The sequence below is a fragment of the Nycticebus coucang genome, chromosome 6 (assembly GCF_027406575.1).
Source record: "Nycticebus coucang isolate mNycCou1 chromosome 6, mNycCou1.pri, whole genome shotgun sequence".
Classification (NCBI taxonomy): domain Eukaryota; kingdom Metazoa; phylum Chordata; class Mammalia; order Primates; family Lorisidae; genus Nycticebus; species Nycticebus coucang.
The window spans coordinates 87176032-87203237 of NC_069785.1; the positions used below are offsets into that span (position 1 = coordinate 87176032).

General features: G+C 38.4%; 1 protein-coding gene across 2 annotated transcripts in view; it reads right to left on the reverse strand.

The window, feature by feature from the left end:
* Positions 1 to 27206, reverse strand: part of LOC128588175 (testican-3-like) — a 177804-nt gene that overhangs the window by 48240 nt on the left and 102358 nt on the right. For both annotated transcript variants that reach the window (XM_053594830.1, XM_053594829.1), the window contains exon 2: positions 9857 to 9980. In XM_053594830.1, the coding sequence (XP_053450805.1) occupies positions 9857 to 9980 (124 nt within the window). The remainder of the gene's footprint in view (positions 1 to 9856; positions 9981 to 27206) is intronic.

Genomic DNA, 27206 nt, shown 5'->3' on the forward strand with positions numbered 1-27206 from the left:
TCTATTTTCTAACTCTGTGACATTATGAACGTATTTAAAGCGTTTCATATTCCTTATCTTTAAAATGAGAATATTAGAGTATGTTATGTCTGTGTTATTATTAAAAGTAATAAATTAGTACCTGTATAAATTAATGCATTAATCTAATTAATGTACAATTTCTCCATAAATTAACATAATTGATACTCATTTATTAATACATTAACTTAATTAATGTGTTCATTTATTCATCAATTAACTTAAAATGCTAATTAACACACATTAGGCTTTCATAAAATGCTAGTTTTGTAAGAATCCTTTCTTTGTGTGCCTTTGACGAAAGAAACGCAGCTTTTCAGAAGTACCTGCTACAGTTATCTTTACACATGCATAGTACTATGTCAAGCAAACGAGCCAGGTACAGAAAGACAACTACTGCATGCCCTCACTGGCATGTGGGAGCTAAAGACCTGAGAGGCTGGGAAGGGGAGGGTGGAGGGGGCAGGAAGGAGACTGGGTCATGCATGCTCATGGGTATAACCCGTTTACTTTGCTACCACTAAATTTTTGAAGAGTTAGAATACACATGTCTTCTTTAAATCTCTCCTATTGATTACCTGTTCGTCTTCCTTGTCAAAGTGATGAATAATTGCTGTTAGGAAGGATATCACAGGTGATGAAGGTACCATTATTACACAGTTCAGCACCTGGTCACCTGTGCAACGCTAAGCTGGCTCCAGTCCCAGCACTGCAGCTCACGAGCTTCAGGCATCATTGTTCTCATCTATAAATGGTGGATAACAATGAGTTACTGCATTTAAAATGTTTACAGTATCTGCCACAAAAATAACCCAAATAACACACATACACACACGTACAAGGGCTGACAATTAAGTTCTCACATACACACACGTACAAGGGCTGACAATTAAGTTCGCAAGCACATCCTAGAAAAAGTGCCACACACTTCATGCTGAGTTTCACTACTGTCACCTTCAATGTCCTCCCTTGGGAAGCTGTGCACCAACACCAGTGCTTAGTCCACCCTTCAGACAATTTTGAAACTCTCAGAGTTGTTATACAGCTCCCCAAAACATGCAACCGTAATAATGAACACCACTGAACAAGATAGCCCCCAAGGTCTGCGTGAACACAGCTGTGAGACACTGATATACCAAGTTATGAAAACATAGCGAGTTGTTTGTTCAGTGTTACCAACATAATTGCATGATGGAAAGTTTGCAAACAAAATTATCAGACTTCATTCAGCAACATCTCTGATGGCCCTTCCAGAAAGAGTCCCTAGATTGCTTTAAAGGGTGGATGAGGTGCTGACATCAGTGCACAGCTGCCCAAGGAGTTCTTTGAAGGTGACTGTGGTGATATTCAGCCATGAGGTAGGTAGCACTTTCTCTTGGACACGTTCACGCACTTAATTGTGAGACCCCTACTATGCACACACGTCTATTTTTGAGGGTATTAAAGTTAATGTAGTAAGAAGGTCAAGGGTCACTGTACTATGAGATTTACACATAGGTTATTGTAAACGGAAGGCAAAATGTCAGGCTGCTGTGCCTCTGACTCAACTGTGCTTATCCTCGGTCCCGCAGCAAGTGGCCAGAACATCAGGAGAATCCTTTAGAACATAGTAACTGGCAATGACGATGAAAGTAAAGAAACTGAGGCCAACATATCATGGAACAATGTGCCCTTTGTTCTCTTAGAAGCCTCAATCCAAAGGCACCACTGTCATTCATCAGTCAACACCCATTCAGGGATTGGGAGGAAAAAAAACAACAGAAGATTCTAAGGAACTCGTAACACTCTTCAAATGCATCATTTCATTCATAGCAAGAATGGGGTTTTATAATAATCACTGAGTTTGGTATTTTCTACATTGCTGGTAAATTTTGGCAACCTGGGAGAGGGACGGTGCAGAAGCCATTTTTAGCACTGTGGAACTGGTAAGAAAGTGAGTGGAACAAGTGAACTGGAACTTCTCAGATTCACATAGTATCGATTATCGGTATTTTGAAGGCACATATGCAGAGCAAGCACAGATTCACCTATTCATTTCCCTACAGAAGTGTGTTATAATAATTAAGGAACTTAATAAGATCACACAAACTCTTTACTGTCACTGTAGTTTGGTAAGATGTGTTAACATATCATCAGTCAAGTGAAAGTAAGAAAGTTATAGTCTCAAACACATTAATATATACATTTAGGAATTAGTAGAAACTGTCCTAAACTCTTCGATACACATAACTGAAGGGTCTGGAACCACCCAAAGGCAAGTGCATGTCTGCGTGGCGGTTACAGGAAGAGGCGTGATGGGGCGTACAAAGATGGTCATGTGTCTTTCCTACTAACACGTGCCCCTCCTGGAGGCAAAGGGGGCGCAGGTATTAAGAGTCTGATACAGATTTGAGTAGTAGCCCTCGAAAACAGAGAGTTCTCAGTTTACTTATTATACTTTTTAGTATACATAAATAATAAATAAAAATCATTAACGTGATGTTAAATTTCTTCAATATAATACAAGTTGAAGAAAAATGATTTAATCAATGAAATAACTTAGCAAAGCAAAAGGGTCCATTGTCACAGCAATGTGATGCGGCACCATTTATAATAGAAAAAGTAAAAGAATTCTTTGAATTTAACAGGTGAAGCATTTAGTTTGTTGTAATACTCCTTTTACAGAACAGTACATTATTCTGTTAAAAACTTAGTTTTCTCATTTCTTTTTCTTTCCAAAACACAAAAGTGGTACATGTGTATAAATTATTTCCCTTACCTTTACGTGTGCATTTAAATGCACTAACAATGAGATAGCGTCTTGTAATATACTAAATTGCTCAACACATAATGTTCCATACACATAAAATATTAAGAAAAGAAAACAAATCCAGGATCAAAGAACAGAATTTATGTATGCTCTGTATTATTATACTTTATATATTCTGTATTTTTCCAAAGATATTTAAGCATTAAAATTATTTGCTTGTAATTCTCCAAGTTCAATTTTACCTTTATTTGATAATTGTATTTAACGCAAACATGTCATAGTTACAGAATATGGGCATATTAATTAATTTCTCCTGCAATAATAATTTTGGTGCACAAGAACAAAAAATTATGCTAGGAATTCTCTCTTAACCTCCAAGGAAACAGTTGATGCCCAAGTTCTTTTTTTTCTGTCGGGTGAATTTCATGCTTACTTACATTTGTTTCTTTTTCCCCCTTTTGGTTCATAAAATCTGTTATAATAGCATATAATTAATGTCATTCTTTTTTTTTTTTTTTTTGTGGTTTTGGGCCAGGGCTGGGTTTGAACCCGCCACCTCCGGCATATGGGACCAGCGCCCTACTCCTTGAGCCACAGGCGCTGCCCAATTAATGTCATCCTTATATGATTTAATTAAATGTAACTGAATATGATTAAAGTGTAAAACTGAGGCTTGGGTTTCTCTAAAAAACAGCCTGATATATTTCTGACTTGGTGCAAGTGAGCAATACAAAAAGCTCACACCCAGATAAATGTGTGTGCTACAAAAAGACTTTGGATTGATTTTTATAAAAATTAAATAATATTCTGACCCTTGGGTTTTTTGCGGTAATTTTTGGGCTCTGTGTTCCATTTCAAGTGGCAAATTTAGGAACTCATATTTTCCCAGTAAATGAGGACAATCTAGTTTGCACCTCAGAGGGTGAGGACAGGGGTGTTGGACCCAACCCCGTGCACAGACAGAATGCGTCTGACAGCTGGACACCCTTCAGATACAGAGGCACACCTCACAGGATGTAATGTCAGGAACTGGGTCTGGGTATAGTTTGTTCTACATGTCCCACTGAATTCCTTTTTAAAACTAATATTCATATTATTTCACTCATATTATTTCCTTTAATCCTGAGGGTTTTATCAAGAGCTTATCCCAGCACCTGATTATAACGATAAGAAATTATAACTCGGGGAGGCGCCTGTGGCTCAAAGGAGTAGGGCACCAGCTCCATATGCTGGAGGTGGCGGGTTCAAACCCAGCACCCCAGCTAAAAACTGCAAAAAAAAAAAAAAAAAGAAAGAAAGAAAGAAATTATACTCTTCTGTAAGAGTTGTGATCTTGAGCAAGTTGGCAAATCTAAGCCCAAAGTCAGACCTGGCCTGTGTGGAGGAGCTTCAGATGGGACTGGTACATGTCTATTTCTGACAGTGAATCTTCCAAAATAATGTTACCTCAGCTCAATGTATTCAGAGGAAGAGTGGACAATTACTTACCAAATGGAAATAAACGTAATGTACTAAATGTCTGCTCTAATGCTGAAATTAAAACATTCAAAGGCAACAATTTGAAGGGATGCCAGGTTCTCAACCTTGTCTACACATAAAAATCACCTGGGAGCTTGGAAAATTCAGATCTGTGAGGCCTATTTCTAAATCAATTTAAGCAGTATCTGTGGAGTGAGGTTTGAGTACTATGGGAGAGAATGGATAAACTTTCTATTTGCCTTTCCTTAAAACACACAAACACACAATTTTATAAACAATGATCATTCCTAGAAATTCATCATTATCTAGTTCAATTGCCAAGCACTGCAAGACTAAATACAGTAGAAAAGAGTTCAATGCCGTCTGTTCTTGGCCTCAGGGAGTTGATATTATCCTTGCTCCAATCAGTTCTAAAACATTAGTATTATGTATTGACTTACGCTCACTACAAACATAATATACATTTTCCATAAGAAAATAACAGATACATCCGTGGTTTAATACAGATACTACATTAAAGAACAATTGCTAGCTCTTACTGAAGCTTGATGATATAATCAAAATAGACTTTGCCTGCAGTAAAGAAATAAAGATCTCCATCTTTTGTGTCAATTTCAAGAATGATTACCTCTCAAATAGCCTCGAGAAACATATATTTTGATTTTTCTGGGATTGCTGAATTTTAAAGAATTCAGAAAACATTGCTTCTTTTACAAAGAGCGATGAAATAGGCTTCTCAGGAAAAGTCAATCACTTTTCTTAACAGGATAAAAAAAAGACAATGTCACAGAAATGCCTCATGTGAAAATCACAATCACCCCAACTTAATTTTCAAGTAAGCCCTGTATGTCTACAGTTCATCTGTTCATGTGTGTGTGTTTGCATTTTTAAAAGACTCTGCTGTGGATTTCCAGGAAAGCTGACTAACTTCAGAGCTTGAACTCCAATAAATTCAAAATTGACCACTTTGTCCAACTTTCCACAATTATATCTCAGCTACATCATTTGACTAAAGTCTTGCTCACATTACCTCCCAGGAGCCCTCTTTCCTCCCATCACATCTCCCAGCTCCTGCACATGGTAATGGCCTCATCTCCAATGAAGATGTGCAATGAAAGTATTACTTATAATTTCCTCTCTATAAACTTAGCTGAAAGTTATGAGCAAACACTGCAGGCCAAAAATAGAACCTGTAGGAAAATAGTTTGTAGTAAATATATATACATATATATATAAAAGACTTTGTAACAATTCAGGGGATCCACAACACAGAAAGATGAATAAGGCCTCCAGCTGGGGTGCGGTAGCTCACGCCTGTCATCCCAGAAAACTGGGATGCCAAGGCAGAAGGATCACTTGAGCTCAAGAATTCAAGACCACCTTGAGCAACAGTGAGACCCCCATCGCTATTAAGAATAGGAAAACGCATTATCCAGACATGGTGGTGTAAGAACCAAGTTAACTCCATTTTGTTAAAACTAACTTCATCTTGTCCCTCAGCCTTCGTTTTGTAGCTGCATACCAAAGGTGTTAGGCAACCTGCTCCCTCCCCCGACCCCCGTCCTTGCCCCATGATCCGCACTCTTACACAACGGTCTCCAAGCAATAACAAACACTCTCCAGACAGCCATGGACAAGTGCTCTGTCCCCTAGCTCACCCCCTATCAGCTCGCCTCAGTGGCTCACCTCACACCCCCTCCCTTTTTTCTTTTCTGTACCTTTAAAACCTCCCTCCTTTTTGAGATCCCGGCTTCTCTGCTCTCCTGCTGAGCCAGGACCAGGGGGCCCTAGCTAGAGCTTGTAAATAAATAACCACTTGCTTTTGCATGGACTTGGTCTCTTGGTCTCCTGGTCTCCCGGTGATTTATGTGGGGGATCCCGCGTCGCGGGCACAACAGTGGCCTATGCCTATAGTTGAGCTACTTGGGAAGCTGAGGCAGGAGGATCATAGAAGCTCATGAATCTGAGGTTGCAGTGATAATGCCACTGCACTTAGCCCGGGTGACAGGGCAAGATTCTATCTCAAAAAAAGAATGAGAAAAAAAGAAAAATGCTCCAGGGGAAAACTAGGTTTCTGCCCTGGAGTAGGGTTCACAGCCAGGATGAGCAGTATCTGGCTCTTTTGGCTAAACTTTAGCATATCAGCTGAGAAAATTAAACATTCCAAGGAAAGAGATTTATGGACCCTCCTGACCTTGAAGTTTGGAGTCCACCACTCCTGTGAGCTCAGAAACCTACAAGACCCCATGCGGCTCAGATCTGCTCTGGCACAGTTTGCTCATCTAGTGACAATGTTCAAGACCCAGAGAAAGTCCTGTAACCCCTTCACACAGCTTTTATTTTGAACTCCTAGTAAGTAGATGTTAGAAAAATATCAAGATTCTCTTTTCATCAAGGCACATCTCTCTACAATCTTTGTTCTTGATCTAATATGTAAATACCCTAGAGAAAAACAGAAAAAAAAAGTTTTTATTTTTTGAGACAGAATCTTACTTTGTCACCCTTGGTAGAGTGCCATGGCGTCATAGCTCACAGAAACCTCCAACTCCTGGACTTAGGCAATCCTCTTGCCTGAGCCTCCTGAGGACCTCAGGCACCCGCCATGATGCTGACTAATTTTTCTGTTTTTAGTAGAGACACGGGGTCTCACTCTGCTTAGGCTGGTCTCAAACTCCTGAGCTCAAAGAATCCACCTGCCTCAGCCTCCCAGAGTGCAGGCATTACATGTGTGAGCCACCACAACAGGCTAAAAATGAGTTTTTTAATGGGAATTTCAAGTCAAATCAATTTTCTTTCTTTTTTTTTTTTTTTTTTGTAGAGACAGAGTCTCACTTTACCGCCTTCGGTAGAGTGCCATGATGTCACAGGACTCACAGCAACCTCTAGCTCTTGGGCTTCCGCGATTCTCCTGCCTCAGCCTCCTGAGCAGCTGGGACTACAGGCGCCCGCCACAACGCCCGGCTATTTTTTGGTTGCAGTTCAGCAGGGGCTGGGTTTGAACCCACCACTCTTGGTATATGGGGTCGGCGCCTTACTCACTGAGCCACAGGCGCCACCCAAGTCAAATCAATTTTCAAAGTCTCAGTGAAGATAATTTACCGTGAGCCCTTACAGGGCTGAGATCCTACAGTTTTCATTGCTTTGCTAAGTTCAGCCTCACTGCTGTCAGGGGAAGCATTTAAGATTAACATGGGTGGTCCAAAGTGCAAAAAAATCACTAAGTTAAATTAGATCAACTATGTAAAGATAGTGATTTAGGGTTATTAAAGACTCATAGCCATTTGAACCAAGTTTTCTCAATGTCTTCCTGTATTAAAAAGTGCTTGTGATACATGAATTAATATTAAAATAATAACTAAAATATGGATTATTTAGAAGACTGGTTAAATAACCAGACTTTAATGTTGTAAATAACATTAGTAAGCTTATGTTCATAAGCTAAGGCTTTACAGTACACCCTGTATACAAGGAGAACAATGAAGAAATCACATAAAATTGGAAACACATGGGATTAATCTACTTAGGATGGTGTGTTGTTTAGTTTTGGATGACACTATAACTGCTGTGCTTCTTGAACACTAAATAACTCTAATATCATCAAGCATGGCCTCCCATAGAGTCTCAAAGGTAGACCTCACTTATGATTTAACCGTGTATCCTATGACATTAAATTGGGAAAGAAAGAATCACCTGCTTAGGAGCATCCAAAAAACCATCCGAAAGGAGTCAGTGGTCAACTACTCTTAGCACTCTTGGGAGTGATGGCATGCTAGCCATAGATCGATATTTCCTGCATATATTTTTCTTATGTTGAGTAAGACATACGTCTATCTTACCTGGATGCGTTAAAACTTCCAATCCCTCCACCACTGACTCAACTTGTTCATCATCAACGCTCACTGAATAAAATTAGCATTACAGTTTGCTTGCCTTAGAGCTCTACTACTGGTCCAAATATTACAACCTGCATTCTTCAGTGTAACTTAATGGAACAATGTAATGATTTACCAATCCTGTGCAGGGTTAGGTGACACGAAGTAGGTTCGCTCTTCTTTGAGCTGACTACATGAATTTTCTAAACTTGCAAAGCTGAGGTCCTAAACCACAGTGAATTCACCAAGGTCAAGGCCATGTTAAGAAGATCCCTGATACTTCCAGTCCTAGAGGTAATTCCAGTTCTATATACTTTTGCACATAGATAATCGTAGCTTCATTACGGATACACAGCTTTGGGCATCTCTTATGCAGCACATACTTAATGACTGAATTTATGTATCTTGACACTGGAATGCTTTCATCAAGATTTGTAATTATAAAATGAAACTGGAAGTTATAGGAACATGTTTACTTGGACAAAGTGTGGTTCATAAGAAGGTATCTACAAAAGCAAAGCATTTGGAAAGTCAAAGAAACTTTGGAGTTAACTTTGCAATAAGAAAAAAATCAGATATGAACTGAAGTAAAGCTAATTTATGGACTTGTGTATATTACTCAATGAGAATACACAAAGAGTTCCTTACAGAGATGTTATTATGTTTCCTTACAGGGTAAGCTCCCACTGGGGATAATCAGAATATGCTATTATACCCCTTCAAAACCTAATTTAAAAAAAAATCTAAATCAAGGGTGGTGCCCATAGCTCAGAGGCTAGGGCACCAGCCACATACACCCAGGCTGGCGGGTTAGAACCCAGCCCGAGCCTGGTAAACAACGACAACTGCAACAACAAAAAAAATAGCCGGGCATTGTGGTGGGCGCCTATAGTTCCAGATACTTGGGAGGCTGAGGCAAGAGAATCGCTTAAGCCCAAGAGTTTGAGTTTGTTTTGAGGTGTGACGCCACAGCACTCTACCAAGGGCAACACAGTGAGACTCAAAAACAAAACAAAACAAACAAACAAAAAAACCCCAAATCTATAAATGCATCTGGCCCCGAGGGTTTCAGGAAAGATGTTATGAGCCTGTACATTTTTTAACTTATATAATCAAAGGAAACTCATCAATTCTTTAGTTAGGAAAACTTCTTTAAAATTTCTAAACATTTCACAATGTGGGACACCAAACTGAGTGACAGAGTAACGTAGAGAGAGAGGGCCAAGCATCGAATCAGAGATGAACCAAGGTGACCTCACTGTCAGCTAAGTATGTGAAACACGCCGAATCACTGTACCATTCTGATCCTCAGTTTTTTTTTTTTTCATTTCTTAAAAGGGTTTTGTAGAGGCTTAAATGAGATAATATAGGAGATAACTCATGAGGTAATAAACAGTCTTAGCAGCAGATTATAGCAGCTATTGTTGTAATAATTATTAACACTATCATGCAGCGTGCTAACCCTTCTGACCTCCTCCGTAGCAGCAAGAAAGGAAATGTTGGTTTTAATATCTGAGGGCTCACCGTGCTTACAGCTTTTCTATTTCAAATTTAAAAATTGTGATACAGAAAAACAAAATATACATTGAATGATATTCCAAACCAATGAGATTATTCATATTATGTTAAAAGTTAAATGAAACATTTGGATGACCACACAAGATAGCTAATAGTTTTAATAATTTACTAGTAAGTATACATTATTTATTTCATACTAAATGTTTACAGTTGTCTTTACCTGAGAAGAGTAGGTGTGACCATCTGAACCACAGACGGGCCTGGCATAGACCGCTGGGCACTGCTTGCAGGTGGATGACAGGCGACCCCTCCATTGCTTATGGCCTGTTCCTGACTCCTTCACACTGTTAAAATAACAAAACAAGCATACTCAGTGCCTTTACTGAAAAATAAACATTAATATTTCAACATTCCTTTTCCCCACCGTCATTCCAACTCCTGGTGGTTAGAGTAACTAAACTTTATTCTTGTTTTCAAGGTATTAATCCAGTGTTCTATATTACACTTTTGTTTCATATCTCAAGGTTTGCCTCTAAGAAAACAGGAATATATCCCTTAAATACATTCTGCTTAGTCACAGATGGCCTATAGCTATATTTCATCACGTGGACCCTTTTGTTTTAATTTACACTTGTGAAATGTGTATTTGGTAGCCCCACAAACAGGCAACATTTGATCAGAAATAAAAGATTTACATATCTGGCACCTTCTTCAAATTCCTCCTCTTATTTCATCACTAGCAGTATCAAAAACCAGACACCTAATTTACCGAGTGCTTAAAAACAAAAGCAGCTTACTTTTGTAAAAACAGCAACAAAGAACTACAATTCTCTGGCGTCTTCCAATATTTAGAGAGCAAATTACTAGGCTTCGTGCTAGCAAACTCCCTTTTATTATGTAGAACCGTCTCAAAATAGATCCATTTGGCTTTGATGTAGAATAACTTGGGAAAACCCATTTTCTGTCACTACCTACGCTTGGAATTGTTTCCCAACTTTGATTAAACTTTAATAAAGATTAAAGTTTAATAACTTTATTAAAGTTTAATCTTTATTAAAACTTTAATGCTTTATTCTTCTATTTGTGTAAATAATTCAAATCAAGATGGGGAAAAGGGTTTAAAAACATTGAAAAAAGCAACAAGGAGTCCGTAACAAAAGCATTTAATGTTCAGAAGTCCTCCAATAAATCAACATTAATTCATTATAATTATGGTGAGAATAATTTGATGTCTATGTCAGAATGAAGATAAATACTTTGCAAGAAACAGTTTTCCTTATAGCTTTTAATGTTCTTTTAATGACCAAAAAGCAGTCTCTAAAGACTATTAAGAAGCATTGTAAGGACTTTCATTATAGGGACAGAAGTCCAAGTATATGTTTCGAATTTTGATAAAATTTGGATGGGTGTTACAACATCTATTATCTGTGCCTCTCAGAAAAGATTTTAATGAAGACTTCCGAAGTTCCAAACATTTTCTTTTATCTCAATATTGTGGCCTCTGCTAAAAGGCTCACATTAAAACCTTGCCTTGCTACAGAGTTCCTCTCATAACAGATACAATGGGAAAAAATTACCATGAGTTTTTTTCTGATTAAATAATTGGTACAAAAACTTAATGAGAATTAAAGCAATGACTTGGAAACTTGAAAATTATTCTATACCACTTCAAGAGTTATAAATTACAAAAATGTAGCAGAAAAAAATTCAGAAATTAAAACATTCTGTTTATGTTGTAATTCCACTTTGTGCTATCAAAACAAGGCACAGAATATGCAGAATTATTTGCTTTTCAGAAAGATTAAGAGAATGTACTACCAAGTTTGGGCTCCTAATACGGGAAAATATGTTATTAGAACAAACTAGAATTGTACTAAAAATGGGATGTCTACGTTCTTTTTGCATATTTTTTCTGGGATGCGTTTGCCAACATAATTGTACAATGACAGTTCTGATGGCCATTCCAGAAAAAGACATCTTAAATGGCCTGAAGGGGGGACTGGATACTGGTGCCAGTGTATAGCTTCCCACAGCGAGGACCTCGAAGGTGGCTGTAGTGAGGTTCAGCAGTGAGGTACGTAGAAACTTTTACAGAACAAGTTTGCAAACTTAATAGTCTGACTTCCTGTACACACAACCCTACACCTCCTTTTTCTTGATCTCTTTCTTTTTTCCTAATATATCATATAACTTAAAAATTCCTAATAAAATATAGAAACTAAAAACTGTCAGATCAATTTCCTTAATTCATATAAATTTTTACGACTTATTAGAAAACCATTCACGTTGAATTCCAGGAGTAAACAGAAGTGAAATCATTATACAATTTGAAGATTTATTAAAATTCTTTTTTTTTTTTTTTTTCGGCCGGGGCTGGGTTTGAACCCGCCACCTCCGGCATATGGGACCGGCGCCCTACCCCCTGAGCCACAGGCGCCGCCCAGATTTACTAAAATTCTTGAGATTTAAATGAGCTCTTAAAAAGTAAACTTACATTATACTTTTAGTAAGTTTTGAGGTAAAAAAAGTTTATTCTTTTTCCCTTCAGATTCAACATTGCTGAACATTAAATAAATAAACATTTTTGATTCTTAAATTATCAATAAAAATGGGATTTTTTGATGCTGGTCAGGGTTTCTGGAGGTAAATATAATCATTATTATAATATTGTGTATATTTGCATCAAATACTTTAATTAGGAGTTGATGTCAAACTAAACAATTTCCTAAACAAATTGACTACAATTTATTTGATTATATTTATTTAAGATGAATTGAATATTAGATGAAAATATATTAGCCAGAATTCATGTTTTAATAAATGCTATTGATACCACATATACAGACAACAGTGAATTATGCATGTTTTACTGTATTTAATACATCTAAATAAAAGCACTTATTTTGTCATCATAAGACAGTTTCTATAAAACAGATGTTATATTTAACAAAATGGATTAGAAAATCTGAGCACAATATTGTTTCTTTTTTTGAGTCTCAATTTTATTTTATGTTATTGTTTATCTATTTTAATTTTAATTTTTTTAATTATTATAAATACCTAATAAATGCATTTATTTACCGGGCATATCTGATATTTTGATACAGGCATACAGTGTGTATTAATCAATCAGGATAAGTGGAGTATCTATCACTTCAAGCATTTATTATTTCTTTGTGTTAGGAACATCCAAATTACACTCTCCATTAAAGTATACCATAACTTATTGATGACAGTCAGTTTTTCCGCCAACTATTATTCATTCTATCTAACCCTATTTTTGTATGCATTGATCATTCTCACTTTATCCTCCCCTCCCCCACTACCCTTTCCAGCCTCTGGTAGTTGTAATTCTACTCTCTGTCACCATGAGATCAATTGTTTTAATATTTAACTTCTATATATGAGTGAGAACCTGGGAGATTCGTGTCTAAATTGAAATCTGAAATAATAAATTTCATAGGCTGTATGTGTTCTTAAATCATCTCAGATTGGCTAATATAATTCACACATGAAGAAAATCAATCATTTACTTCATTTTCTGTATAAGGGCAAGTTACACTGAAATACATAAAGAGCAACTTGGAACAAGCTGGAGAGCAGTATCCCAAGTGAAGTATCTCAGGAATGGGAAACAGATACCACATGTTCTCACGTTTAAGTGGGAGTTAAACAGTGGATATAGATGGTCATAAAGAACTATGATGGGGAGAAGGGGATGGGGGCAGGGGATGAAATCTACATGTCGAGGACAATTTACACTGTCCTGGTACCAGGTACACTGGAAGCCCTGACTTGAGAATGATACAGTTTGTCCATGTAACAAGAAAAAGACTCCTTAAAGGTTTGAAAATTTAAAAAAATTATGGAGAGAGGGACATGATGGCTGAGCAGAAGCAGCCCGTGTTTTGCTCTCAAGGAGAGAATCCAAAGTTGCAAGTGGACGCCCACTGTGGAGGGGTCTTCTCAGAGATGGTGCACCCTTGGAGAAGTGGGGCCTGAGGGGTCTTCTCAGAGATGGTACACCGTGGGAGAAGTGGGGGACCGTGCTGAATGGAGCTGACCAGGCCAACAGAGCAGGAATCCAGTGGCTCCCCTTCTGGGTTTGTTGTAACTGACATCATTCTGTGTTCTGAGGTCCACAGTGCCAGGTCTACATAGGGCACAGCTTTGCCTCAGCCACATCTGCAGCATGCTGGCTAAGAGAGAGCTGGAGAGAAAATGCTCCCATATCCCTTGTGACCAGGAGGTGAGTGCCCTCCACCCAAAAGAAGATATGAACTGAATGACACCCACAGACACCCCATTCCTGAGTAGCCCTGTGGTAACTATCTTTGTGGTACCTGGGCAAAGGGAGAACCCCAGCTGCCAGGGTTCCAACCACGCATCCCCAACCCTATAACACGAAGTTGCCACTTACCGCTGAGGCTCTGCTCCCATGGGTCTCATGTGGCTGCTGGAACCCTGGCCCCTACTTTAGCAGCTGCCTGGTGGGAATTGCCAGCGCTCCACCAGGGATACACACATGAATGCAGATGGAGTGAATGGCCACATCCCTGACACCTATGACCACTACCTAGATAACCTCACACAACAGTCACTGTCACTGCCATGGGGAGACCCAGGCAGAACAATGCCAGCCTCCATGGTCACCCAGACCACAGCAGCCTGGAGAGCACGCCACTACTCTGCTGCATGCAGGTCATCCAGTCCTGGCTTGGACTGTGACATCACAGGGGGATGAACAACACAGACCACCACATTCCATGCTCAGTGGAGCTACCTTCATCTAGCTGAGTCAGTCTCGCAGAGCAGAACACAAAAGCACCATCTAAGCACCTCTGCTCTTCTGAGTAGGACAGTTCCCAGCAAAGAAGAACAGGTACATGGTAAACCTACCTTCCCAGATCTACTGGAAGGTTTAAGATGAGAAGAAATGAGCAAAAGCTCTGTTAACATGGAAAAACAAGCTAGTTTGACACCCCCAAGAGATCATAATGGATCTCTAGCAATGAACTCTCAACTAAAAGAAAACTGTCAAAATGTCACAGTGGCAGAACGTGGATGACAAATAAGATGAATGAGATAAAAGAAAAGGTTGAAACTCAATACAAGCCAAAAATATTCAGAACATCAATTTAAAAAAGATGACATAAGAAAGCTATAACGTAATTCAAGGAAATGAATGCCATGTAGGTAATTGTAAATACAGCCAAAAGCTTCAGGAACAGATTAGACCAAAAAAGAAACAATCTCAAAGCTTGTAGACAAGCCTTTCAAATAAACCCAATCAGTTAAAGAAATAGGAAAAAGAATACATAAAAATGAACAATGCCTCAGATAAATGTGGAACTATGTGAAGCAAACCAAGATATAAATTATGGGTATCCAAGAGGCTTGGGCTTTAGGAGAAAAAAAAACCATGAAAAATCTACTCAAGGAAAGGATTGAGGAAAACTTCACTGATGTAGCTGGAGATTGAACTGTCCAGATACAAGGTGGTGTTCAGACACTGGGAAGATGTATAGCAAACAGGGTGTCTCCTACACACACAGTTATCAACCAGGCCAGGGTCCAGAAAAGAAGAAAACTCTACAAGCAGCAAGATGAGAACATCAACTAACCCACAAAGGCAAACTCAACGTGTCAGGCTGAGAAGACGTCTCAGCAGAGACAGAGCTCACAAGCCACCAGGGACCAGGGCTCCACTGTTAGTCTGCTCACAAAGAATTATTCTCAATCAAGATTCTGTACTCTGAAAAACAAAATTTCATAAATAATGGAGACAGAGACTTTTTCAGACAAGCAACACTAAGAGAATTTTTCTTTTTTTTTTTATTGTTGGGGATTCATTGAGGGTACAATAAGCCAGGTTACACTGATTGCAATTGTTAGGTAAAGTCACTCTTGCAATCATGTCTTGCCCCCATAAAGTGTGACACACACCAAGGCCCCACCCTCCCTCCGTCCATCTTTCTGCTTCCCCCCCATAACCTTAATTGTCATTAATTGTCCTCATATCAAAATTGAATACATAGGATTCATGCTTCTCCATTCTTGTGATGCTTTACTAAGAATAATGTCTTCCACTTCAATCCAGGTTAATACGAAGAATGTAAAGTCTCCATTTTTTTTAATGGCTGAATAGAAATCCATGGTATACATATACCACAGCTTGTTAATCCATTCCTGGGTTGGTGGGCATTTAGGCTATTTCCACATTTTGGCGATTGTAAATTGAGCTGCAATAAACAGTCTAGTACAAGTGTCCTCATGATAAAAGGATTTTTTTCCTATTGGGTAGATGCCCAGTAATGGGATTGCAGGATCGAATGGGAGGTCTAGCTTGAGTGCTTTGAGGTTTCTCCATACTTCCTTCCAGAAAGGTTGTACTAGTTTGCAGTCCCACCAGCAGTGTAAAAGTGTTCCCTTCTCTCCACATCCAAGCCAGCATCTGCAGTTTTGAGATTTTGTGATGTGGGCCATTCTCACTGGGGTTAGATGGTATCTCAGGGTTGTTTTGATTTGCATTTCTCTAATATATAGAGATGGTGAACATTTTTTCATGTGTTTGTTAGCCATTCATCTGTCATCTTTAGAGAAAGTTCTATTCATGTCTCTTGCCCATTGATATATGGGATTGTTGGCTTTTTTCATGTGGATTAATTTGAGTTCTCTATAGATCCTAGTTATCAAGCTTTTGTCTGATTGAAAATATGCAAATATCCTTTCCCATTGTGTAGGTTGTCTCTTTGCTTTGGTTATTGTCTCCTTAGCCGTACAGAAGCTTTTCAGTTTAATGAAGTCCCATTTGTTTACTTTTGTTGTTGTTGCAATCGCCATGGCAGTCTTCTTCATGAAGTCTTTCCCCAGGCCAATATCTTCCAGTGTTTTTCCTATGCTTTCTTTGAGGATTTTTATTGTTTCATGCCTTAAATTTAAGTCCTTTATCCATCTTGAAACAATTTTTGTGAGTGGGGAAAGGTGTGGGTCCAGTTTCAGTCTTTTACATGTAGACATCCCGTTCTCCCAAAACCATTTATTGAATAGGGAGTCTTTCCCCCAAGATATGTTCTTGTTTGGTTTATCAAAGTTTAGGTGGTTTTAAGATGTTAGTTTCATTTCTTGGTTTTCAATTCAATTCCAAGTGTCTATGTCTCTGTTTTTGTGCCAGTACAATGCTGTCTTGAGCACTATGGCTTTGTAGTACAGACTAAAATCTGGTATGCTGATGCCCCCAGCTTTATTTTTGTTACAGAGAACTACCTTAGCTATACGGGGTTTTTTCCGGTTCCATACAAAATGCAGAATCATTTATTCCAAATCTTGAAAGTATGATGTTGGTATTTTGATAGGAATGGCATTGAATAAGTAGATTGCTTTGGGAAGTATAGACATTTTAACAATGTTGATTCTTCTCGTCCATGAGCATCGTATGTTCTTCCATTTGTTAATATCCTCTGCTATTTCCTTTCTGAGGATTTCATAGTTTTCTTTATAGAGGTCCTTCACCTCCTTCGTTAGGTATATTCCTAGGTATTTCATTTTCTTTGAGACTATGGTGAAGGGAGTTGTGTCCTTAATTAGCTTCTCATCTTGACTGTTATTGGTGTACACAAAGGCTACTGACTTGTGGACATTGATTTTATATCCTGAAACATTACTGTATTTTTTGATGACTTCTAGGAGTCTTGTGGTTGAGTCTTTGGGGTTCTCTAAGTAAAAGATCATGTTGTCAGCAAAGAGGGAGAGTTTGACCTCCTCTGCTCCCATTTGGATTCCCTTTATTTCCTTGTCTTGCCTAATTGTATTGGCTAGAACTTCTAGCACTACGTTGAATAGTAAAGGTGACAGAGGACAACCTTCTCTGGTTCCAGTTCTAAGAGGAAAAGCTTTCAGTTTTACTCCATTCTAAAATATTGGCTGTGGGTTTGTCATATATAGCTTCAATCAGTTTTAGAAATGTGCCACCTATGCCTATACCCTTCAGTGTTCTAATTAGAAAAGGATGCTGGATTTTATCAAATGCTTTTTCTGCATCTATTGAGAGGATCATGTGATCTTTATGTTTTCCTCTGTTAATATGGTGGATAACGTTTATGGACTTGCGTATGTTAAACCAGCCTTGCATCCCTGGGATGAAGCGTACTTGATCATGATGAATGACTTTTTTTATGATAAGCTGTAATCTATTGGCTAGGATTTTGTTGAGAATTTTTGCATCTATATTCATGAGTGAGATTGGTCTGAAATTCTCCTTTTTGTTTTGGTCATTTCCTGGTTTTGGTATCAGGGTGATGTTTGCTTCATAGAATGTGTTGGGGAAGATTCCTTCTTCCTCAATTTTTTGGAATAATTTCTGCAGTACAGGAATAAGCTCTTCCTTGAAAATTTGATAGAATTCTGGAGTGAAGCCATCTGGACCAGGGCATTTTTTGGTTGGAAGATTTTTTATTGTTTCTTTGATCTCAGTGCTTGAAATTGGTCTGTTCAGGAGCTCTATTTCTTCCTAGCTGAGTCTAGGGAGAGGATGTGATTCCAAATATTGATCCATTTCCTTCACATGGTCAAATTTCTCGGCGTAGAGTTTCTGGTAGTATTCAGAGATGATCTCTTGTATCTCTGTGGGATCAGTTGTTATTTCCCCTTTATCATTTCTGATGGAGGTTACTAGAGATTTTACTTTTCTATTCCTCGTGAGTCTGGCCAATGGTTTATCTATTTTATTTATTTTTTCAAAAAACCAACTCCTTGTTTCATTAATTTTCTGAATGATTCTTTTGTTTTCAATTTCATTGATCTCTGATTTGATTTTGGATATTTCTTTTCTTCTACTGAGTTTAGGCTTAGATTGTTCTTTTTTTTCCAATTGTATAAGATCTCTTGTGAGATTGTTGATGCGCTCTCTTTCTGTTTTTCGAATGTAGGCATCTAAAGCGATGAATTTTCCTCTCAAAACTGCTTTTGAAGTATCCCATAGGTTTTGGTAGCTTGTGTCTTCATTATTGTTATGCTCAAGGAAGTTAATGATTTCTTGTTTTATTTCTTCCTGCACCCATCTGTTATTCAACAGAAGACTGTTTAATTTCCATGCCTTTGGGTGGGGTCGAGCATTTTTGTTAGAGTTAAGTTCCACCTTTAGTGCCTTATGGTCTGAGAAGATACAAGGTAAAATTTCAATTCTTTTGATTCTGTTGATGATTGTTTTGTGTCCCAGGATATGGTCAATTTTGGAGAATGTTCCATGGGGTGATGAGAAGAATGTATATTCTTTATCTTTGTGGTGGAGTGTTCTATATGCGTCTATCAAGCACAGTTGTTCTAGGGTCTCATTTAAATCTCTTATATCTTTGTTTAATTTCTGTTTAGAGGATCTGTCTAGCTCTGTAAGAGGAGAGTTAAAGTCCCCTGTTATGATGGTATTATCAGATATCATATTGCTCAGACTGAGTAAGGTCTGCTTCAAGAATCTGAGAGCATTTAAATTGGGTGCATAAATATTTAGAATTGAAATGTCTTCTTGTTGTAGTTTTCCCTTGACCGATATAAAGTGACCATCTTTGTCTTTTGACTTTAGTTGCTTTAAATCCACATGTATCTGAAAATAAGATTGCAACTCCTCTTTTCTTCTGAATTCCATTTGCCTGAAAAATTGTCTTCCAACCCTTGACTCGGAGCTTTAATTTGTCTTTTGAAGCCAGGTGTGTTTCTGACAGACAGCAAATGGATGGCTTGTGTTTTTTAATCCAGACAACCAATCTATGTCTCTTCAGTGGGGAATTCAAGCCATTAACATTTATTGTGATAATTGATAAGTGTGGTAGTATTCTATTCATCTTATTTTGTGAGCGTCCATTGCTTAGTTTTATCTTTTGCATCAGTGTGGAGGTTAGGTTCTGTCCTTTAATTTCTGAGTTCTTACTTTGCTGCTGATCCATTGTGGTGGTCAGTGTGCAGAACAGGTTGAAGTATTTCCTGTAGAGCTGGTCTTGTTGTGGCAAATTTCTTCAATGTTTGTATATCCGTAAATGATTTGATTTCTCCGTCAATTTTGAAGCTTAGCTTAGCAGGGTACCGAATTCTTGGCTGGAAATTGTTCTGTTTAAGTAGATTAAAGGTGGATGACCATTGTCTTCTTGCTTGGAAAGTTTCATTAGAGAAGTGTGCGGTCACTCTGATGGATTTGCCCCTGTAGGTCAACTGGCGCTTACTCCTGGCAGCTTGCAGAATCTTTTCTTTTGTCTTGACTTTGGGCAGGTTCATCACAATGTGTCTTGGAGAAGCTCGGTTAGAGTTGAGGCGACCTGGGTTCCGATAGCCCTCTGAAGGCAGTGTGTCAGAATCTTTGGTGATATTTGGGAAATTTTCTTTTATAATATTCTCTAGTATGGCTTCCATTCCTCTGGGGCATTCTTCTTCCCCTTCTGGAATTCCTATAACTCGTATGTTGGAACGCTTCATAAAGTCCCATGATTCTGACAGTGAACGTTCTGCTTTCTCTCTCTTCTTTTCTGCCTCGTTTACTATCTGAGTTATCTCAAGAACTTTGTCTTCTACCTCTGAAATTCTTTCTTCTGCATGGTCTAACCTGTTGCTGATACTTTCCATTGCATCTTTAAGTTCCCTAATTGACTGTTTCAGTTCCTTCAGCTCTGCTATATCCTTTTTATATTCTTTATATCGTTCATCTCTTATTTGATTCTGTTTTTGGATTTCCTTTTGGTTATTTTCCACTTTATTAGCAGTTTTCCTTCATTGTTTCCATCATTTCTTTCATTGTTTTCAACATGTGTATTCTAAATTCTCTTTATGTCACTCCTAACATTTCTTTATAGGTGGAATCCTCTGCAGTAGCTACCTCATGGTCTCTTGGCACAGTTGTTCTGGACTGGTTCTTCATGTTGCCTGGAGTTTTCTGCTGATTCTTCCTGATGAGTGATTTCTTTTATCTGTTTCCTTGCCCTGATTTTCCTATCACTTCCTCATGCTCTTTAAGTTCTCGTACCTGTAGACTAAGGGTTTCAGGACCAGAAGGGTGAGAAGGTTGAAGAGCAAACAAGCAATGAAAGAAAGGAGGACCGAGTGATAGGAAAAACAAAGAAAAATAGAGAAAGGAGAGGGGTGGGTAAAAGGAATATTGACAAAAAGAAGAGAGGCACAGAAAGACGGAGACAGAGCAATATAGGTGTACAGTAGGGTACTTTGACCCTAACTTAAAAAAACCCCACCTTCTGGGGGTGCCCAGTTGGGTGGTTCCCTTGAGGTCAGCAGCTCTTTGCTAACCTGATCAGACACAGTACCCTACCTCCACCAAGTAGAGAGGAAAGACAAAAATGCTATAAATCAAACCAAAACAAGGAAACAGAAAACTTTACGGGATGAAATTGGGTGGAAAACAAAATAATAGCGGTAGAAACACTAGCAAAAATGAAGTTCTAATTATTGAAAAAGGCAGCAATGGGAAAATATAATTAAACTAGAACAATTGAGAAAGAAAAAGGATCTGTATGGAAAAGGTTGAACTTAAAAAACAAAACAACATCAACAACATCAAAATAAACTAAAAAAAACAACCAAACCAAAAAAAAAAGAAAAAAAAAACAACCAAAAACAAAGCAGTATGTATATGTTATTGAATATTGTCTGGGCAACACGTGGTTTTCTGGGGTATGAGATGTTAATCACAGTTCTGATACGACTGGAGTCTGCTGATTTCTCAAACCCCAGCAGGTAGACACCCTAAATCTCTCTTCAGCCCAGTTAAAAGGCACTTTGAACTTGTTCACTTGCTGAGCAGAAGCTTTCCCAGGAAAGTGCTTGTCACTGGAATCACTGCTGAAGTGGCTGTCCACTTACCCAGTGTGCCAAAACTGGTCTCACTCTGCCCCTGAAGGTTAGGGCTGCAAGGCGGCTCAGACCCCGCCCTTAGGCTATTTGGTCACTGGGTTACCAGCTCCCACCCAATTCTAGCTCTGCGACCCTGAGGGCGGAGCTTGCCGGGGCAGATCGCTCACAATGGCTCCCTGTGACCCACAGCCAAACACTATTAGCTCCGTCTGTCTCAGTGGCTCAGACTGGGGCCCTGGACAACAGTCAAAGTTCTCTGCACTCCCGCTCAGGCTCTCCCCAAGGCAGTTCAACTGAGTGCCATGTCCAAAGACACCAAAACAGATCACAGGTAAGTCCTTTCTGGTTTGCAGTCTCACTGCTACTGAACTTACAGTTGTGGGTGGGTTTAGACGGATTGAACACACGCGACCACTTGCCGGTTTTCCACTGTTTTATTCCTCCTCTTGGGGTCCAGAATTCTCTCGCTGACTCCCTGTATCCTCTCAGGGGTGATGATAGGCAGATCCCACCAGCCAGAGATGCCTGGAGTCCTATCTCCCCAGACTCACAGTGCCCGGATGCAAGGAAGCTGTTACTTGGCCGCCATCTTGCTCTGCCCCCTCCTAAGAGAATTTTTCAATACCAGACCTGCCCAATGTGAAACACTCAGAACTATGTTATACACAGAAAAGCACAATGGAGATAGACTAGTATAAAAACACCTGTGGCTCTGTGAGTAGGGCGCTGGCCCCATATACTGAGGGTGCTGGGTTCGGGCCCAGTCCTGACCAAACTGCAACAAAAAATAGCCAGGGGTTGTGGTGGGTGGTGCCTGTGGTCTCAGCTGCTTGGGAGGCTGAGGCAAGAGGATCGCCTAAGCCCGGGAGTTGGAGGTTGCTGTGAGTTGTGACACCATGGCACTCTACCAAGGACGACAAAGTGAAACTATGTCTCTTAAAAACAAAACAAAGAAACAAAAAAATACCTGAATGTTAAAAATCACAGCACTTACAAAAAAAAAAAAAGCACAAGAGGGAAATAAAGCAACAAGGTATCATCCAACATAAGGAACTGAACAGAATCCGATACTGTCTATACTAACACATGTAAATGGTCTTATTGCCCACTGCCCCACTGAGAGACATGGATTGGCTGAATGGAAGAAAAACACAACCCACGTACATGCTGTCTCTAACAAATACATGTAAATTGTAAGGGCTGGCACAGACTCAAGGTAAAAGAATGGAAAAAGTATGTCATGCAAACGGAAACCAAAGGTGACGAGGTGTAGCCATTCTCATTTCAGATAAAATAGACTTTAGACCAACCATGGGGAAAGACAAATACAGGTCATTATATATGGTAATGGGAACAGTTCAGCAAGAAGACAATTTTAAATACATATGAATCTAACAAAAAAAAGTTCCCAGATTCACGAAGTGAATTTTATTAGATCTAAGCAAAGAAATGAACAGTAGCATCTTAATTTCTGGGAACTTCAATTTCTCACGGAAGCAGAAAATCAATAGCAAAATACAAGACACCTGCAACTCTAGAACAAATGGCCCTAACAGACAATTACAAAACATTCTACCCCATTCTTCTTATCAGCACATGGGACATTTTCCAGGAGTGATTACATCTTAGGACACAAAATAAGATCCAGCAAATTAAAAAATATCCAAATTGTGTCTTGTATTTTTATCTTCTCAGGCCACAGTGGAATAAAACTAGAAATCAATTCCAAGAGAACACCCAAATCGACAGCGTCATAGAAATTAAACAACATTGTATTGAATGGTCTTTGGGTCAATGATGAAATCAAGATATAAATCAAAAACTGCTTGAAGTAAATGATAAAGCGGATACAAGCTGTCAAAATCTATAGGATACAGTGAAAGCAGACCTAGGGAAAAATTCATACCCTCAAATGCCTACATCAGAAAGACTCAACAACCTAACGTTACACCTCAAGGAACTAGAAAAAGAAAACCAAGTCAAACAGAGATCCAGCAGAAGAAAAGAAATGACAAACCTCAGAGCAGAATTAAGTGAAATGGAAACCGCAAAGACAATGCAAAGCCTCAACAATAAAGTTAGTTCTTTGAAAACATAAACAAAATTGATAAATGGCCAGATTAACCATAAATGGGAAAGAAAGGACTCAAATAAGCTCCATGAGAAATGAAAAGGGAGACATTACAACTGATAGCACAGAATACAAACTATCATCAGCGAATGTTATGGAATGTTCTATGCACACAAAATACAAAACGTTGAAGAAATTGAAAAATTCCTCGAAACACACACTCTCCCAAGCCTGAATCTGGAGGAAATAGAAATCTAGAACAGACTAAATCCTCCTTCAAATCTGCCCCAGACCATAAGGATGCACAACTGAATTCTATCAGACCTACAGCGAACTGACTGGAGCGCGTCCTGCACAAGTGTTCCGTGACACCCAGAAGGGAATCCTCCCTAACTTTACCTTAGAGAGCTTTTATAACCCTAAGGCTAAAGCCAGGAAAGGACACAATAAACAAGAAAACTATACACCAATGTGCCTTATAAACACAGATGCAAAAATCCTCAACAAATTATTAGCAAGCCAAATTCAACAGCATATCAAAAAGATAATTCACCACGATCAAGTGGGTTTCTTCCCAGGGATGCAAGAATGGTTCAATAAATGAGATTCACCACATAAACAGAAGCAAAGACAAGGACCATGTGATCATCTCAATAGATGCAAACAACACACTAGATAAAATCCATCATCCTTTAATGATGAAAAATAAGCATAATTTTCATCAACAAATCAGGCATAGAAGGAACATACCTCAAAATAATAAAGCCATAATGACCAACCCACAGCCAATATCAAACCGAATAAGGAAAAGTTGAAACCACTCCCCCTAATAACTGGAGCGAGACAAGGGTGCCCACAGTTACCACTTCTGTTCAACATGCTACTGGAACTCCTAACCAGGGCAATCAGGTAAGAGCAAAATAAAGGGGATCCCAAGTAGGAAAGAGAATGTCAAACTATTCCTGTTCTCTGAAGATATAACATTATATCTAGGAAACCCTAAATAAATTCAACAAGGTCTCAGGTTATAAAAACTCAATGTACAGAAGTTAGCAACATTTCTATATACTGTATATTAATAGTGGTCAAGCTTAGAGTCAAATTGAAGACTCAATACCATTCACAATAGCTACAAAAAAAAAACAACAACTATGAATATACTTAACCAAGGAGGTGAAAAGTGTATGCATAGAGAACTATAAAACATTGATAAAAGAGATGATGGTTGACACAAAGAAACAGAAAAACATCTCCTGCTCCTGGACTGGTATACTCATCATTGTTAAAATGCCCATTCTGTCCAAAATAATTTACAGATTCAGCACTACACCCATCAAACGATCAATGTCATATTTTATAGATCTAAAAAAAAATTCTAAGCATAATTGGAAGCAAAAAAGAGCCCAATAGCCAAATAAATCTTAAGACAAAGAACAAATTTGGAGGTATCACGTTACCTAAAATCAAGTTATATGACAAGGCTACACTAAACAAAACAGTGTCATATTGGTATAAAAGCCAAGAAATAGACCAATGGAATAGAATAGAAAACCCAGAGATAAAACCATCTCCCTACATCCAACTGATCTTTGACGGAGTAGATGCAACCTACAGTGGGGAGAAGCAGCTCCACTTGTAAACGGTGCTGGGGAAGTAGACGGCCACATGCGGAGGAAGGAAGCACACACCTGTCAACTGTCACATATAAAAGTTTGTAAAATGGATAAAATGTGGAGTGTAAAGCATGAAACCATAAAAACTTGTGAAAAATACAGGAAAAATCCTCATAAGCTGTGGTCTAGACAAAAAATTTAAGACTTAAGACCCCGAAGTGGGACTTCATTAAATGCTTCTGCACAGCAAAGAAAATACATGTCAGAGTCAAGAGACAACACACAGAATTAGAGAAAATACTCACAAAATAGTATCCAGATTCTACAAAGAACTCACACAAATCAGTAAGAAAAGAACTGCACAATCCCATTAAAAACCAGGCAAAAGACATAACGGAAGTTTTTCAAACGAAGATTAAAAACAGCCAATAAACATATAAAAAAAAGTCTCAGTGTCACTAATCATCAGGGAAATGCAAATTAAAACCACAGTGATAATTTATGTTACACAAAGTCACTTTTTTTTTCAAAATCGTCCTTTTTAAAGATTTCGGAGTCAAACCCCGAAGTTACCTTCATACTGACATAACTGTTATTTTATGTCTAAGAGCTGGAAAATTAAACTGAGAATTAAAGGGGACTTCACACTATCACTGCTCATTTACAGGACACACATCAGGCAGATGAGTCGCATTATCTTCTTGTTACTCGAAGGATCGTCTGTGTTCCCAACTTACCTTTCCCTCTGGTCTCCGGCCTCTGTCTCATATGGAGGACTCTCATTTTTCTAGTAACTGTGGTGTTGATTCTGACTACATCTGTTTATTTAACCATGGTCGACTTGGCTTTCTGTTTAATCGTGTTGTGCATGTTAACACTATTATTTGCACAAACATTCCATGTTTTAGAATTTACATTGATTACTGAGAGAAGTTAAACGATGTTACCAAAATGATTAGCAGGGAAAAAAAAAAAAACCTCTCATTTAAATTTTGATTTGTTTCACATATGACCATGTCATTAATCAGTCGTGACAAGTTCAGTAACCTCCCTGTGTCTTAATTTCTTCACTTGTACAATGACAGACTTTATCATTATGGATCATTTGATCTTCAGCCATCCATGACCTGTGAACCTTTAATGAACTTCTGTACACAAAGATGCTTAACAAAAATCAGAAGCGTACACGGTGTACACCGGCCATGTGTTATGCTTTTAAAATTCGAGTAGTGTTACCAAGTGAAACAGATACATCATTATAAGGTGAAGGAAAGGCTGAGAAGTAAAAAAGATTGCAAGAAACGTGGAAGTTGCAAAGCTCAGCTGTCTCCAAGCTGCAAATGAAAGAAACGGAGGACACCCTGTCAAGTGACCATCAATGAAACAGAGGAGATAAAACACGGCTGGGATTGTGCTTTAAAGGCATGATTTCCATGAAAGTATGCCTATGAATTGCCTAATCCTTGTATTAAAGTGGCGAGAGATGCTGTTAATAAATCATATAAATATGTAATATATTTCTACTACAAATGAATATATGCTTTATCTAAAATCCTGTGGTTCCTGAATCTGACACATCACATATCAGAAATTCTTACTTTCTTAAAGCCATAAATATGCAAACAGAACAAAGCACCAATGTATGTATTATATATTTACCTTGGAAGGAAATCATTAGTATCTAAGTGTTAATTTCTTAGGTATTTTGCTTCTTTTTATATGTACTAGTAGTATGTTAAATCTTAATGACCTTGCTTAACAAAAGAATTTGATTATAATCGGTAAAACAGCAAGTTGGAAGGCCCTATGTTTTGAGCACTAATGCAAAATAGCACAAGCTATGAATTTTAATTTTAAGTAAAATAAATATTCTATGACTACAAAAACCTCATCACCAGGTGGCCTCTCATTCAAGTACCAATCACACCCAACCTGGCTCAGCTTTCTATGTCAGAAGAGATTTGGTATATTCGTGATGATATGGCTCATGACGTACATAGTTTAGGCTAGAAAATATTGTTAGTAATGTAGCTGTTAAA